At 35.1% G+C, this 16,991-nt stretch overlaps 1 protein-coding gene across 6 annotated transcripts in view; it reads right to left on the bottom strand.

Annotated features, from left to right (window-relative positions):
- Positions 1 to 16,991, bottom strand: part of PRKACB (protein kinase cAMP-activated catalytic subunit beta) — a 127,579-nt gene that overhangs the window by 48,311 nt on the left and 62,277 nt on the right. For 2 of the 6 annotated variants that reach the window (XM_086717408.1, XM_086717411.1), the window contains exon 1: positions 5,889 to 6,115. The exons of 2 other annotated variants lie outside the window; for them this stretch is intronic. In XM_086717408.1, the coding sequence (XP_086573534.1) occupies positions 5,889 to 5,898 (10 nt within the window). In that variant the 5' untranslated portion in view covers positions 5,899 to 6,115. Of the gene's footprint in view, positions 1 to 5,294; positions 5,617 to 5,888; positions 6,116 to 16,991 lie in introns of those variants that run through there. 2 more of the 6 variants (XM_086717409.1, XM_086717412.1) reach the window with 1 other exon arrangement.

The raw sequence follows: 16,991 nt of genomic DNA, 5'->3' as shown, positions 1-16,991 counted from the left end.
CTGTGACAATTCTACCTCTTGACATTCTTAGAAAGGTCTAATCCTGTTGTATTTGCTGACTATTGTTTATAGTAGATGTGTGTGTATCTATTTTGATTTTGGATTGTGAATTTATGTTTAATTTTTTTAATGTTCATTTATTTTTGAAAGAAAGAGAGAGAGAGAGCATGAGCTGGAGAGGGACAGAAAGAGACGGAGACAGAATCCAAAGCAGGCTCCAGGCTCTGAGCTGTCAGCACAGAGCCCGATGAGGGGCTTGAACTCATGAGCCTTGAGATCATGACCTAAGCTGAAGTCGGACACTTAACTGACTGAGCCACCCAGGCATCCCTGGATTGTGGATTTAAAGTTCAGTTGGGCTTTAACTATGATAAACCTGCAGGGTTTGACTTGGGAATATGTTTTGTATTAGCTTCTGCCTGGCATCCCGTGGATGTTATTAGCCTGGGACTGTCACAATAATTTTATTTTATTTTATTGGTGATTCTTAAACCACCACATAATTAATACAGATTAAAATGTGAAATTTACTGGAGAAGCAGTTGATTACAAACTCTCAGGAGAGGCATCCCACACACATACACACATTCCTCCCATGTCCCCAGGAATCTAGGCCAAGAAATACAAGCTTCCTTATTTCTTCCCTGTGTCAGTGGAGAGGTTTTATTTTCTCAACTATGCTTTCACTGAGGTTACAATCCTTTGAGGATCTTGGCTTTACATAGGGGTCTAAGAAATCCTAAGATGCATGGATCTAATAAATTGTCTTCTGTCTCCGTGAGGCCATTTAAAATGAAAGCCCTTTGGCTAGCCAAGGAATGAAAATCTCCTCAGGGTAGTCAAAGTATGCTTCCCCTTACACCTAAGATTTTCATTTACCACTTCACTTTCTGTACACTGAGGGTTTCTATTATATTCTCAGGTTATGATCTCACAGTTTGTGAATTCAAGCCCCACATTGGGCTCTGTGCTGGCAGCGTGGAGCCTGCTTGGGATTCTGTTTCCTCTCTCTCTCTGCGCCCCCCTCCCCCTCTTGTGCTCTCTCTCTCTTAAAATAAAGAAATAAGCTTTTTAAGAAAAGGGATATATTTAGGTGTTGGTGTTGGTGTTAATCTTTGTCAAAATACAATGAGCTCTTTGAATCTACAGATTCAGAGTTTTTTTCCAACTAAGGAGTTTTCCTGAATCATATTTTTTATTATTGCTCCTGTTTTATTAGTCATTATCTGTTCTGAAGGAATGCTATTCTTTCAATGTAGGGTTTCCTACTTTTATCTGACATACTTTTTACTTCATAACTTTTATCTTGTCTGTTCCCCTGACATTCTAGTAGGATTTATCAAGCTAGTTCTTCATATCATTAATTTACTTTCCTGTAGTGATTATTTTGCTTTTTAATGCTTCTAAGGCAGCTTTATGTTCTGCAAACACCAGGTTCATCTTCTTATAACCATCCCTTATCATATCATTAGTATTCCTTTTCTGTTCCTGCCTCTCAGCCAGTTCTTTTCATCCTAGTCTCTCTCTTTGTTTTATCATTCAAGTAAACACAGATTCATGTTCACTTGGAATTTTTAAGAATTGAACCCAGACTACCTATAATTTCTTATTTTTAAACCCTTCCCACAAATATTTTCAAAATATAAGTTCAGTCTTTTCCTCTTGAAGTCTGTGATTTATCCTTAAGTGATGCATAATCTTTCATAGGCTCCATATTGTTGCTTTTCTTGTTTATCCATTTTTAAACAATGAGAAACCTTTCAAAACTTTACAAACCCACCCAAATAAGGTAGTTCTTCTCACCTCCTATTTTGAGAGTGTTAGAATCAACTTCTCAGATATTTTAATTGGTACATATTCATATTATCAGTTAAATAATACAGGGACTTTCAGAAATGGGAGTGGAGCTAGGACTACAGGGTATCTGGCTGGTGGTGATACCTACCAAGTCAGGGAAGAGCCCTGTTATATCTGGAAGTAGAATAGCCACGTTTTCAACTTGGAATAGTCTAACAAATTCTTGGATGTCCAGACAGTTTTAAAACGAAAGTAATCACAAGTGTTGGATCTTCTACTCATCTCCACAAGTCTCTTTCTTGTAAGCTTCATCCATCCCTCTAAGTTAGTGAGAGTGAAACTACTATCTACTTATTTTCCATGAAGGCAAGCTCCTCAAAGTAAAACTGTTGCTTAGACTTTGGTGTCTGATCTTTAATCTGATAGTGCATATTTCTGGGCAAGTATGCTTTCTTAAAATCAAAACTGATACACTGATTTTCCAGTTTTGTGTCCTTATATTTTTAATCTAGAAAATATAGACCTAGAAAGGGGAGTTAAGGAAATGTTTGTGATCAATTCTGTAACTTTCCTGTCATTCATAGCAGGGTAAGCTTCTTCAGAGATTTGCTCTCCACTGCAGCTAGGCCAATAAGAGTTCTCATCTGGAATTTTGGAATAAGGGTGCTAGTTATATTCTGATAAGCATATGAACCAAAAATTAAAATACATGACTGGTATTTTTCATTGATAACGTAAGAAAAGTACTCAAATATGGGTAGTTTTTAGTCATTCGTTTATTCCACAAGAATTTATGAATTCATTACTATGTTTGGTGCATAGGGGTAAACTATGGGAAACACATAGATGAACTCAGCACCACTACCCTCTACTGAAGGAGTTCAAAGTTTGGAGACTGGAAACTGACATGCCAGGATATAATTTCAGTATAATACAAAAATTGTTTTGGGAGTATAGGGGAATCACCTAACTCTACAGAGTCAATGATGAAGGCATTTGAAAAGCATAGCTGGTTTTCGTAATTTTTATGATAAAATACATACATATGAAAAGGTAGCAAGGAATAATATGTAGTATAGCTAGATCAGAACTTTATGAGAGAGATGCAGATAAAGCCAGAATGGTAGGTAACTGATCTTACATGCCTTACTTTAAGGAGTTTAACCTTGATATTAGATACAATAAGGAATAATTGAAAGTTTTCATGTTGGGTTATGAAATGGGCATACTGGCATTTAAAAAATGGCAGCACATTAAGTGGTCTGGAGGGATATAAAACTGGAAGCTGAGAAACTAGTGAAGCAGTTACTGCAATAGGGCTGAGGATATACAGAATACCTAATCTTAGGCATTCCCAGTGTTAGTGAGACTAGAGAAAATTGAGTGATTTCCGAGACATTACTGATGTAGAATCAATAGAAGTTAATGGCTGAATGCATGCCTGGGGTGGGTTAAAAACAAGTTAGGAATGACTACAAGGTTTCTGTTTTAAATTCCTGTGTGGGTCTGGGATTATTAACAGAAATCAGGATCAATGAAAAAGGAATAGATTTGGGATAGAAAGAGAAAATTCACTTTTGAACTGAATGTTCAGGTAACATGTGAAGATGTGGGCATGGATGAGATCATTCAGAGAGAATATAGCATTAAGAGAGGTCCAAAGATAGATTCTCTGAGAAACCTAACACTTAATAGGCAGGAAGGAGAAAAAGAGTAGCTTTTTAACTAGAAAAATACCACGTGCACATAAAAACCACATGTATGGCTATAAACTCAGATGAAAAAATCTAACATTTGCTTATTTTTACAAATAAAATCACACTTCATTTGTAATTTTCCACCTTTTGATGGCTAAGGCTTGTAACCACTTATGGCAGGAGTAAAATTAGTTGAAATTGGACAATACTGAAAAGTCAGAATGTCTAATTGTAATTACTGTGATTCCTGTGTTAGACAAGCCAATATGGCCAAGTGTATCAAATACTACCTGAATAATCCATAGATTCTTCAAAGAGAAATAAAGCAATAGAGAAGCAGCAACAATCTTCTTCAGCTACAACCAATACATCCAACTGCAAAACCTCTAGAACACCACAGTGGCTACCTAAAAATTCTGTTTTATACCGAACTTTCAAAGAGAAAACACGCATTGGCCAGAGTCAAAGAAATCTAATATTTAAAGTATGAAAACCAGGCGTATTCAATTTTGATACCCATAGAAATTCTAAGAAATGTTAACATGTTAATTTTGTAAATATTAGCCCAAATTTAAAACACTAAATCAGAAGGACCTGTCTACTAACAGGAAAATAACAGGAAAATAACACTAACAATTCTTAATGTCTTGCATATAAAAACGTCCTTTAATGTCTAACATCATTTCACAAACAAATACTTAACAGTGTGGAAGAGGCTTATGTTATATGGAAACAAGAGAAAAGAATATTTACTGGCAGTAATGAGGTGATCTTCATTTATGGAAGAAAAGGTACATCTGTTTTGAATTCTATCATTATATAGCAAAAATCCAACTCTCTCAGGTTCTGGATTCCAATTCCAAATCTTTTAAGTGTAAATTATAGACTGTTACGTTATAAGAAAAATAATATAACAGTTTTCCTAAAAATGTCTTCAATTCAAGGGTTAACTTATAAATATCCTCTTTAGTTAAGCAAAAAGATGCTAATGAATTATGCTGTAAGCAAACATTTCTCACTCTAACAACAGGATATCTATTTTTAGCTGCAGGTTTGGCTTAAAGTGAACAGCTCTCACCCTATGATAAACTGCAGTATATACTGTAAGATATTTTCTCAAAAAGCATTTTTGGAAATGTTTCAAAAAAATAAGTCACGTTATAAAAACATAAAAGGAAACTAATGATCATGAAAGTACTTATTCTAACAAATTATTTCCCCCAAAAAAGTATCCCTGAAAAATTTTAATAAAGCCTCTAAAACCAAAATGCACATATTTATTTCATCATTAAATCTCTATTTCTCAAAGAACTGTAGTTAAAAGCAACCAGTAAACCAACAAAATTCTGGCAGCATCTTATTCAAGACTAGGGTTTTTTAAATGTAATAAAAAAGAAGCTAACAAGACTTAACATTAGAATGACAAAGCCAATAAATGGAAAGTTCAATTATCTTCAGGATCAGACAATAAAAAGAAATTCCTCCCTTATCATGGTGGGTCTTTTACTCACTAATTTATAACACAATTAGTAACAACAGTATTTAATGAATACAATAAATCAAACCATAAAGAAAATTAGAAAATGACTATTGGTATCGACTATTAATAGTGGTTTTACTTGTTCACAGTTCTCAATGGATTTTAAAAGCAAATTACTATAATGCCAAAATGCAAAAGCATCAATAGAAAATGTAATTCACTGTAGCTCTTACAATTGCCCCTTTAGAAAATATTTTTCCCTCGTATAGTTAAATATTTCTAAAAAAATATAGCTGCAGTGGCTCCGAGAGCATACTTACCACTCATGATGAAAACCAACCTTTCCAAAACATATTGCTCAAAACAACAATCCAACAGCAAAGGGAGTTATGCTAATCTCTAGAGGTGGAAGAACCGATGGTGTAAACACATACACTGGAACATGCAGCACACAGAAAATGAAAATAGCTTTCTTTTGTTTAAAAAAGAAAAGCCCCTAGAAGCAAAGCATAACTGCCCAGCATGAGATATCACTAGTAAACATCAGATTAATGCCAAAGATGTGTATAACTAGATTTAATTTCTTTCAAGCTGGTTATTCTAGCCTCCTTCATATACCACTAGAACAACTCAAAATGGCAGGGAGAAAATGTTCAAACCAGGATGTATAAGATGTTCTCAATTATATCAGCATGAGTTGTTACCACGGCAACATTAGACCAGAATTATCGGTTCACTTGTAACCAAGGAGTAGCTTTTCTAAAGCTTTAATCAAGCAAGACAAATAAAATATCTTTTTATTTTAGAGCCACATGATTTAAAAATTACCACGTTTCTTAAATTTAAGCACTTATCTACCCTTTTTACATCTTTCAAAGATCTAAAAAAAATTGCTGTTTTCTTCAAATACTCACACAATCCCATGTTGAACCTGGCAAGGAACAAACAGCAGAATGATTGCACCTAAACGTCTTTCAATTACACCAGCTCTTACTGCTAGCTGTGGACCTCACTGATATTAAAATGCTGTGTGCTGTTGCTAGTGACTATTGGCGATGAATCTTATTGCCCAGATCGCTGATAGCTTTCATTTTTCATGAGCCAGAAAGCTATACTGCAGCACAAATGTTAACCATTTAAACATTCTGTATTACGGAAGAGACAAAACACAACACTATAGATTTCATTTATAAAGCAGAATCATAAAATAATGCATTTACAAACTTCGATTCGGCATTACAAACAGCGTCAGATGCCAGTAACGTGGTTTTCAAAAGGGAATAACATACAAAAAGTTACTGGTGATCATTGTTGAAGTGTGAGATTCCTTACATCAACAAGGATTAAGACGACAGATTGTATAGCAAGGTGGGCAGACTGGATGGCATGATGAACAGACTGTTCTGATTCCCAGAGACCTAAATTTTGTACCAAAATGGTACAAAGGATCTATAGAATGGTACCTCATTAAGTGGAACTTCAGCAAGTGAACTTGCCATTTGAAAAGCTCCCAGGTGAGCTAGGACTTCTGGTGATGGGGCCATGAATAAGCCAGAAAATCTCCTACGAAACAACTAAGAAGCTGGACAAAATTGCCAAAAACGATGACTGCATGGCTCTGGGAACCTAGCAATCACAGACAGTAAATTGAGAAGCATTTATTCACGAAAAACTGCTGAACTCTGTATAAGAACGGTGGGAGTCTAAGGTGGTCTTGCTCAGTGCTGCTCCTGTTCCCCCAACAGCTCAGTCAGTGCAGTACTTCCATCAGGTGGGGCTGGCCTTGACAACTAGCAGCTTTGCTGCCAGAGGGGCTGACGTGGTATACAGAGCAGGCCAAAAAATCCCACACAAGTGATGTTGTCAATAAAAAAAGCAAACTGTAGGAAATGAACAGGGCAAGTGTCCAGCTTTGCTAGTCTCAAGTTGTGGCCTTGGTAGGGGTGAGCAGCAGACTGGTAGTCTAGCAAGAAATTTAACACAGAAAATGGAAATGAGAGAGTCAGAGAGGACGTAAACATATCCCTAGCTAACTGGGAAGCTATTCCTGTACGGGAGACCCCAGAGGACCCTACAGAAATTTAAAGCTGGTAAAGACTTGCAAACCGCTTCAACACTGACTGTGCTCCTCAACCCACAAATGCAGACTTGCTCACAGCGTTTGAGGACAACCTCTGATCAATCACTGAATAACAACTAAGTTACAAAGACACAGGGTAATTCCTAGCAGGGAAATTAGCAGCCAGACACCATGGGAGACAGTCCATATATTAAGGCCAAAAAAGTTATTAAAAATACATACATACATACATACATACAACCAGGAAGAAAAGAGAATCAGAATCCAGAAGTGCCACAAAAATAGTATCTTAAAACAATCAGTGTTTTTTGATAAAAATATGTGACAATAATGAAGAGAAAAGGTAGTCAATAGAAAATGTCTCTGAATAGGTCAAAATATAGGATTTGGCAGGCAAAACAGCTATGATAAATACATCAAAGAATAAAATAAAATTACGTTTAAAGAATTAAAGGAAATTATAATGACAATGATATAAGAAGGAGAGTTTCAATACAGAAAGAGAAACTATTTACAACATAAAAATCATAGACTTTGAAAGTACAATAACCAAAATTTACAAACTCACTACGTAGGCCCAACAGAAGATCTGAGGAGGGCAAAGACTTAATTAGTGAACTTGAAGACAGATGAACAGAAATATCCAGACCGAAGAATACAAAGAACAAAAGACTGGAGAAAAATGAACAGATCCTCACATACTTGTGGGATATCAAGGGTACCAACATACATGTAATAGGAATCCTAAAAAGAGTGCAGAAAGACAAAGGGCAAAGAAAAAATATTTCAAGAATAATGGTTGAAAGTCCAGTGTGGAAAACATTACCCAACAGATCCAGGAGTTCAAATAATATCAACTAGAATAAACACAAAGAGATTCATACCTAGACACATCATAGTCAAGTTTTTGAAAGACAAAGACAAAATCTTAAAAGCAGCAAAATGGCTGATCATGCACAAGGAAAAAGCAATATGATCAATGACTTTTTAACAGAAATAAGAGAGGTTAGAAGGCAGTGGAATGATATCTTCAGAGTGCCAAGAGAAAAAAGAAACAAACCTGTTCACAAAAATTCTCTATCCAAAATATTATCCCTCAGAAACAAAGGTGAAATAAAGACATTCCCAAATAAACAACTGAGAATGTTTGTTGCAAGCAGAAATACTTAAGGATGTCATTCAGGATGAAAGGAAATGACACTAGGCAATACTCAATTGACAGGAAGAAATGAAAAATGCTGGAAATGGTAAAAATAGAAGTAAAAGATTTTATGAATACATACTTTTCTGTTCTGTTCTCTTAATTTCTTTAAAGGACTTCAGCTGTATGAAATTGCATTGCTGAGTTTTACAAAAATACACATGTAATATGTGTGAAAATAATAACACAGAGTTGGAGAAGATATGGAGCTATCTTGGATCAAAATAGATTTACTAGATTTAAATAGATTTACTAGATTTATCCTGAAGTAGAATGCGATAAGATAAAATGTACATTATAACCCCTAAATCAAACAGTATGAAAATATCTTTTAAAAATTTAGTTAAAAAACAAAGAAAAATTAAAATGACACCTAACAAATATTTGTTTAACACTAAAGAAATGAAAAGGAAACAATAACAACAAAAACTGTAAGACATACTGAAAACAAACAGCACAGTAGAAGATGTAAATCCAACCATATCAATAATTACACTGAATGTGAATGGAACAAAGATGGATCAAAGGCAGAAATTATCAGACTGGATAAAAAAAAAAAAAAGGCAGGATTAAAAAAAGAAAAAAGCAGGGACCAACTATATCCTGTCTACAAGAGCCACACTTCAGATTTAAGGATACAAGTAGGTTGAAAGGAAAAGGAAAAGAAAAAGATATACCATGAAAATAGTAACCACAAGACAGCTGGAGTACCTAAATCAGTATCAGACAAAATAGACTTTAAGAGAAAAAAAAAAAAAAAAAAAAAAAAAAAAAAAACAGTACTTCAGACAAAAAAAGACATTTCATAATGATAAAAAGGCCAATACATCTGAGAGAGTTAACAATTAGAAATGCATAGGCACTGAAAAAAAAACAGCCCCCAAATACTAAAACAAAAATGAGAGAATTGAAAGGAGGGCGTCATTATTCAACAATTATATTTGAAGATTTCAAGATTCCCCTCTCAATAATTCATGGGAAAACTAGACAGAAAATCAGCAAAGATGGAGAAAACTTTGAATAATAGCATTAAATTTTGACATTTATAAAACACAGCACCTAACATCATCAAAATACATAGTATTTTCAAGCACACATGGAAATTTCCACATTAAGCATAGGCCAAATACTATAACAAATTTCAAATTTGAAAGGATTGAAAAATCATTCAAAATATGTTCTTTGATCACAACAGAATTAAATTAGAAATCAGCAACAGATGGAGGGCGCCTGGGTGGCTGTTGGTTGAATGTTGGACTTCAGCTCAGGTCATGATCTCGGGGTTTGTGAGTTCAAGGCCGGCGTTGGGCTCTGTGCTTACAGCTCAGAGCCTGGAGCCTGCTTCAGATTCTGTGTCTCCCTCTCTCTCTGCCCCTCCCCCATCACACTCTGTCTGTCTCTCTCTGTCTCTCTCTCTCTCTCTCTCAAAAAAAAACACAAGCAAACAAAAAAAGAAATCAGTAACAGAAAATTTGGAAATCCTGAAATACTTGGATTTAAATCACAAAGAAATCCAAAGGGCAATAAGAAAATATTTTGAACTGAATGTAAAAGAACCTACAAAAAAATCAACATTTATGAAATGTAGACAAAGCAGAGCTTAGAGGGAAATTTGTAGATTTAAACACCTATATTAGAAAAAATGGAAGGTCTCAAACAATAATTTAAGCTTCCACCTTAAGAAACTCAAGAAAAAAGATCAAATTAAATCAAAACCAAACAGCAGATCAGAACAGACTTCAATGAAATAGAAGATAGAAAACAACAGAGAAAATGAGTAAGTCCAAAAGTCTTACTGATAAAGCTAGACTGATGAAAAATTAAAACTAACAAAAACATGACAAAACAAAATAAGACAAAATAGAGAAGATACTAATTACCCAAATCAAAAATGAAAAGACAACATCACCCCTGACACTAGACGAATTTAAAAAATTATAAAGGAATACTATAAACAACTTTATCTTGATTATATAACTTAGGTGAGATGGACAAATTCACAGAAAGACACAGGTGCTGGAACTAGCTCAAGAAGAAATAGAAAATCTGAAGATACCCGTGAACAAATTAAAATGTTGAATTAATAATTAAAATTTTTCTCACAAAGAAAAGCTCAGGTCCATATGGCTTCACTGGGGAATTCTATGAAACATCCAAAGATATAATATCAATTCCATATAAACTTTTTCAAAATAAAGAGGAGGATGTGACACTTCCCAACTTATTCCATAATGTCTGATACCAAAGCTAGACAAAGATCAAAAGAAAATTACAGACCAATATCCATCACAATGCAAATATCTTTATCAAAATATTAACAAACCTAACCCAGCAGTATAGAAAAAGGATTATATACCATGACCACGTAGGATTTATCCCAGGAATGCAAGGTTGGTTCAACATTGAAAATCAGTTAATGGAATACCCTGTATTAATAAAATAAAAGACAAACCTACATAATCGCCTGAATATACAGGAAGAAGTATTCCAAAAATTCAACACCTGTGATCAAAGCTTTCAACAAATTAGGACTCGTAGGGAATTTCCTCCAGCTGATAAAGGGCAAGTGTGTAGGGGACTCTGTAGCTTACATCATATATAATGGTGAAAGACGGAATGTTTTCCCCCTAAGACTGGGAATAAGGCAGGAATGTCTACACTCACCACTTCTATGCCATTTTATATTAGAGATTCTTGCCAGTGCAATGAGGTAAGAAAAAGGTATACAGATTGATTAAGAAAGAAAGCTGTCTTTATTTGCTTTTTTATGACATGATTATATATGTAGAAAATTCTAAAAATCTACAAAGAAACTACTAGAATTAATAAATAAGTTTATTAACATCATAGGATGTAAGATTAATATACAAAAATCAGTTAGATTTTAATTCACTAGGAACACCAATCCAAATGTGAAAGAAATCACTCCATTCACAAGAGTATTAACAAAAATAAAATATTTAAAAATCAATCACACACACGCGCGCGCGCACACACACACACACACACACACACACACACACACAATGGAATATTACTCAGCCATAAAAAAGAATGAAATCTTGCTATTTGCAACAATACGGATGGAGCTAGAGTATTATGCTAAGCAAAATAAGTCAGTCAAAGAAAGACAATACCAAATGATTTCACTCATATATGAACTTTAAGAAACAAAACAAATGAGCAAAAGGAAAAAAGATAGGAGGGCAAACTAAGAAATAGACTCTCAACTTATAGAGAACAAACTGATGGTTACCAGAGGGGAGGTGGGTGGGAGGATGACTAAAAAATGTGATGGGGATTAAGAGCACACTTGCTGTGATGAGCATCGAGTGTTTTATGGAAGTACTGATTCACTATATTGTACACCTAAAACTAATATTACACTGTTAACTAACTGGAATTTAAATATAAACTTTAAAAAATCAATTTTAACAAGACTTCTTCACTAACAAGTAGAAAACTGCATAGAAATTAAAGGCTGTCTGTTAAATGAAGAAATATTTCATCTTCATGGATCACAATACTCAATTCCAGCATATTTTTTTTAAAAGAAACTGATAGCTGATGCTAAAAATTGGATTAAAAGTGCAGTAAAAATTGGATAACCATATGAAGAGGAAAAAAAAAAAAAAGAACTTCACTCCGTATCTCACATCATATACAAAACAACTTAAAAAACGGATTTCTAGATGAGAGCAGAGAATAAGAATCTTCATTGCCTTGGGTTAGACAATGATTTCTTAGGATTTGGCACCAAAAGTACAATCTATAAAGGTAAAAATGATAAATTAGACTTAATTAAATTGCAAACTTTTCTTCTTCAAAGAGATCATTTAAGAAAACAAGACAAGCCATAGAATGAGAGGAAATACTTGGATCTATTTGGTTGACAACTTGTGTTCAGCCTATACAAAGAACTTTCTTTTTTTTTTTTTTTTAATTTTTTTTTTTTTCAACGTTTATTTATTTTTGGGACAGAGAGAGACAGAGCATGAACGGGGGAGGGGCAGAGAGAGAGGGAGACACAGAATCGGAAACAGGCTGCAGGCTCTGAGCCATCAGCCCAGAGCCTGACGCGGGGCTCGAACTCACGGACTGCGAGATCGTGACCTGGCTGAAGTCGGACGCTTAACCGACTGTGCCACCCAGGCGCCCCAATATACAAAGAACTTTCAAGACTTGATAGTAAGAAGGTAAAAATCCTATATTTTGGAGGTGGGCAAAAGATTTGAAAACACATTTCTCCAAAGTAGATACCCAAACAGCTCATAAGAGCATATGAAATTATGCTCAACATAATCAATCGTTAGGGAAATACAAACTGAAACCACACTGAAATAATAGTTCACGTATAACAGAATGGTTCTAATAAAAAAGACTGATGATATCAAGTATTGACAAGAATGTAAAGAATCTGGCCCTCATACATTGCTGGTGGCAATGTAAAATGGCAAAACCACTTAAGAAAACAATTTGGAAGTTTCTTAAAAGAATAAACACAAACTTAACATACGACCCAGCAATTCTACTCCTAGATATCTACTTAAAAGAACTGAAAGCATTTGTCCACTCAGTCTTATATGCAAATGTCTATAGAAACGTTATTCAAATAACAAAAACATTCCTGAGTGCATAAAGAAAATGTGTTATTTTCATAAAGCATGCTATAATTCAGCAATAAAATTGTTGATATGTTCTATAACATGGATAAACCTCAAACATTATTCTAAGTGCAAGAAGCCAGAAACAATTGATTGCATTACATATTGTATAATTCCATTTATATAAAATGTCCAGAAAAGGAAAATCTGTAGGGACAAAAATCCACAGGGATACAAAACAGATCAGGATTTGTCTGAGGTTGAAGTAAAGTGGAGACTAACTGCAGAAGGGTACAAAAGAACTTTTTGAGGGGATGGAAATATTCTAAAAATGAAATGTGATGATGGCTACAAAATTCTATAAATTTATTAATAACCATTGAACTGTACTTATAACAAGTGACTTTATGGTATATATAAATTATACTTAGTTTTTTAGAAAGTTATCAAGTGCTTCTCTATGGATGTAGAGACAGTGGCTTGAAGCGGGTCTTCTATGTTCTGGGAAGAATCACTTTAGTGGACAACTTAATTATGTAAATATAAGGCTGGTAGGCATCCATTAGCTTGGGGGAATGATCTAACAAAAACCCTTTGGAGTGAGATAAAGGCTGTTCCTTCCTAATACCCAATCGTAAACAAAACTAATTAAAGGGAAGGAGGAAGTAGATCCGCATTAAAAATAAAACAAGGATTCTAAAAGAAAGGGATTAAAACCTAGACCCCATTCTTTCTAAGATTCAGAATTACCAGAATTTCTTTCATGAATTTTAGTGATAGTATCTGTGGCCCATGAGTAGGAAGGCACACTAAGTAAGCTTTATCAAAGAGGAAAAGAGAATGTGAGTTGGTGATTTAGGCTCAACAATGGAGGCACTATAGGCCAAATTTAAGTGCCTACAGAGGCCATACAGGCAAAACAATAGAAGTAAAGGTTAGCATAAATTAGTATTAATCCTGATTAAAGAGGATATTCATTCAGTGCTGCCCATTTGTTCTTAATGGGAATAAGAAGCCACTGAAATCAACTTCTTTAATATTTCAAGGATATGAAGTCCAGATATTAATAAGAAATCTCTAGTTTTAAAACCATTGTATTTTATATTTTTATATAAAAGAATGGTGCCAAATTCAATTATTTTAAAAAATACCTTGAGGACCAAACAAGACATATCTGTGAGCTACATTTGGGTTACAGACAACCAGTCTGCTATCCCTGGATAAGATGTTTAAGAGAGGAAGGCTGGGGCACCTGGGTGGCTCAGTTGGTTAAGTGTCTGACTTCATCTCAAGTCATGATCTCACAGCTCGTGAGTTCGGGCTCTGCGCTGACAGCTCAGAGCCTAGAGGCTGCTTCAGATTCTGTGTCTCCCGCTCTCTCTACCCCTCCTCTGCTCATGCTGTGTCTCTGTCTGTCTCAAAAATAAATAAACATTAAAAAATTAAAAAAAAAAAAAAGAGGAAGGCTGATTTTGGTACAGGGTGGGGAAGGGCTAAACTAAAAGATGACCTTCTCACACATTCAACCTGACATAGGAGTCAGGATCAAAAGGCACAGAAGTATAAATTAAGGAAACTAAATCCTATGGTATATTCCTTGGATGAGCGTAACACTGGAAAGGGTGGTCACCCTCCTATTTAAGAACCACTAAGATCTCCACAAGGATCAGTGTCGTCACATCAAGTGCAAGGATACATCAAATCCTTTGGGATCAGTTTTGAACCGTAAAACCATGTAGCAGTGGCAAAATCAACAGAAGCTAAAAATGAGACCACTAGCTTATACACTAATCAAAATATTCCTCTCTGTATCTACATTTTAGAAAGATTAGACTCTCTGTAATGAGTAAACTGTCAGAAGTTTAGCAACATGTGAAGGGGGCTGGAAGGAGACCCCAAGAGAAAAGCTACTTAGCAGCCCTACCAGTATGAATAGATGAATGCAAATGATTAATTCGAATATTTAAAAGATGAAACCGGGGCGTGTGGGTGGCTCAGATGGTTAAGCGTCCGACTTCGGCTAGATCATGATCTCACAGTTTGTGAGTTTGAGCCCTGCGTTGGGCTCTGTACTGACAGCCTGGATCCTCTTCAGATTCTGTGTCTCCCTCGCTCTCTCTCAAAAAAATGAATAAACATTAAAAAAATTTTTTTAAAAAGATGAAACCTTATTTGTATCCTAAGTGGGTCATACTAGTTACATAACTAGTTAAGAGCATAGTTGAAAGCAGTCATTACTTTAGGGCTTGCAAGTAATATTCAATCCTTCAGAGAATGCATCACTCCAACTTCCAACTTACTGACTCTTTTCACATGGACATCTTATTTTCAAAGTTCTCTTTCTAGCCTGTTGCTTTTCTTGGTCCTCATAATAGCACGCTGTCTCTGCATCTAACAGGAAACTTAAGACACAAATCTTCACTATAGAAGCCAAAGACCTGTTTTTCTTACACACATGTAGAAAGGTTTCACAGAACAGGTATTAAAAGCTGGTTTTTCTTAAAGGGTTACATAAACGAATATATGCAGTGTCCTTAGAACAATGCCTGACAGAGAGTAAATAAATGTTTCATGTGATAATGTATATGAAAATATTCCACCCAGGAAATGTGGCAGTGAAGGGACAGGAGTCACTGCTATATTGCACAATCAGAATTATGTAATGTTCTTTATAATATGACTGAATCTCCAACCCAACTAAGTTATACTCTGCTGATTACCAAGGAACACGTAATGATAATGCTCTATTCGGCAACTAAAACATGTCTCTCATGGGGAGCCTGGGTGGCTCAGTGGGTTAAGTGTCTGACTTCCGCTCAGGTCATGTGGTTCACCAGTTTGAGCCCCGTGTCTGGCTCTGTGCTGACAGCTCAGAGCCTGGAGCCTACTTCAAATTCTGTGTCTTCCTCGCTCTCTGCCCCTCCCCCGCTCATGCTCTCTTTCTCTCTCAAAAATAAACATTTTTTTAACGTTTATTTTTGAGAGAGAGAAAGAGAGAGAGCAAGTGGGGGAGGGGCAGAGAGAGAGGAGATGCAGAATCTGAAGCAGGATCCAGGCTCTGTCTGAACTATTAGCAGAGAACCTGATGTGGGGCTCAAACCCACCAACCACAAGATCAAGACCTCAGCCGATGTCGGATGCTTAACTGACTGAGTTACCCAGATACGCCTCAAAAATAAACATTTAAAAGAAATAAATAAAACATGTCTCTCAGACTATTTGCTACTAATAACTGACCAGCTTTGAAAAGTGGAAAATCTGATAAACACTAATAATAAAGGAGAAAATAAAGCATGCTTGACGTGCCAGAAAATTATACTAGGGATTTTAAATGTCTTCTCTGAACATTGAAACAAATTTAACTCCAAAAGGATATATTACATGTACATTTAGGTTGCAATTAATTTAATACAAAAGCCTTAAAATAGTCATAGCATTTCTCTAAATTTGTCCTATAAAATATAAAAATAACGTATACAAAGATTTAGCTATAAGGATATTTATTACGGCATTTTTTTATATAATAGCAAAAAATTAAAAACAATCTCGATGACCAGTGATATGTTAAATAAATTGTGATGTATTCTTACAACTGAATACAAAACAGCCATCTTAAAAGATATTGTGGAACAACTCTTTTTTTTTTTTTTTCTGAGGTGGGTCGAGGGTAGAGGGAGGGGGAGAGAGAATCTTAGCACCTTAAGCAGGCTCCAAACTGGGTGGATCTCACCTCGGTGAGATCATGACCTGGGCTGAAATCAAGAGTAATACGATTAACCAACTGAGCCACCCGGTCGCCCTTGTGGAACACCTCTGTATGATTAGCAAAGATGTTATCAAACACTGTATGCTAAATGATCCAAATTTAGGGGCTGGTAGAAATTTGTTTATCTATGCACCAAATAGACTATAGATACACAAGATATATATAGTGTGTATACATATACATACATATATATATATATATATATATATATATATATATATATATATATATCTTGTGTATCTATCACAAGACTATATACACAAAAGATGTTAGCAGTGATTATCTTTTGGTGGGATCGTGTGATTTTTACTTTTTCCTTTCTTCTTTCCTAAGATTTGCAAATTTTTTCCAGTGAAGATATATTAT

The sequence above is a fragment of the Puma concolor genome, chromosome C1, assembly GCF_028749965.1.
Source record: "Puma concolor isolate L17-30 chromosome C1, mPumCon1.1.hap2, whole genome shotgun sequence".
Taxonomy (NCBI): Eukaryota; Metazoa; Chordata; class Mammalia; order Carnivora; family Felidae; genus Puma; species Puma concolor.
The sequence above is the reverse complement of the archived record's forward strand: the minus strand, read 5'-3'. Positions and strand labels throughout refer to the sequence as shown.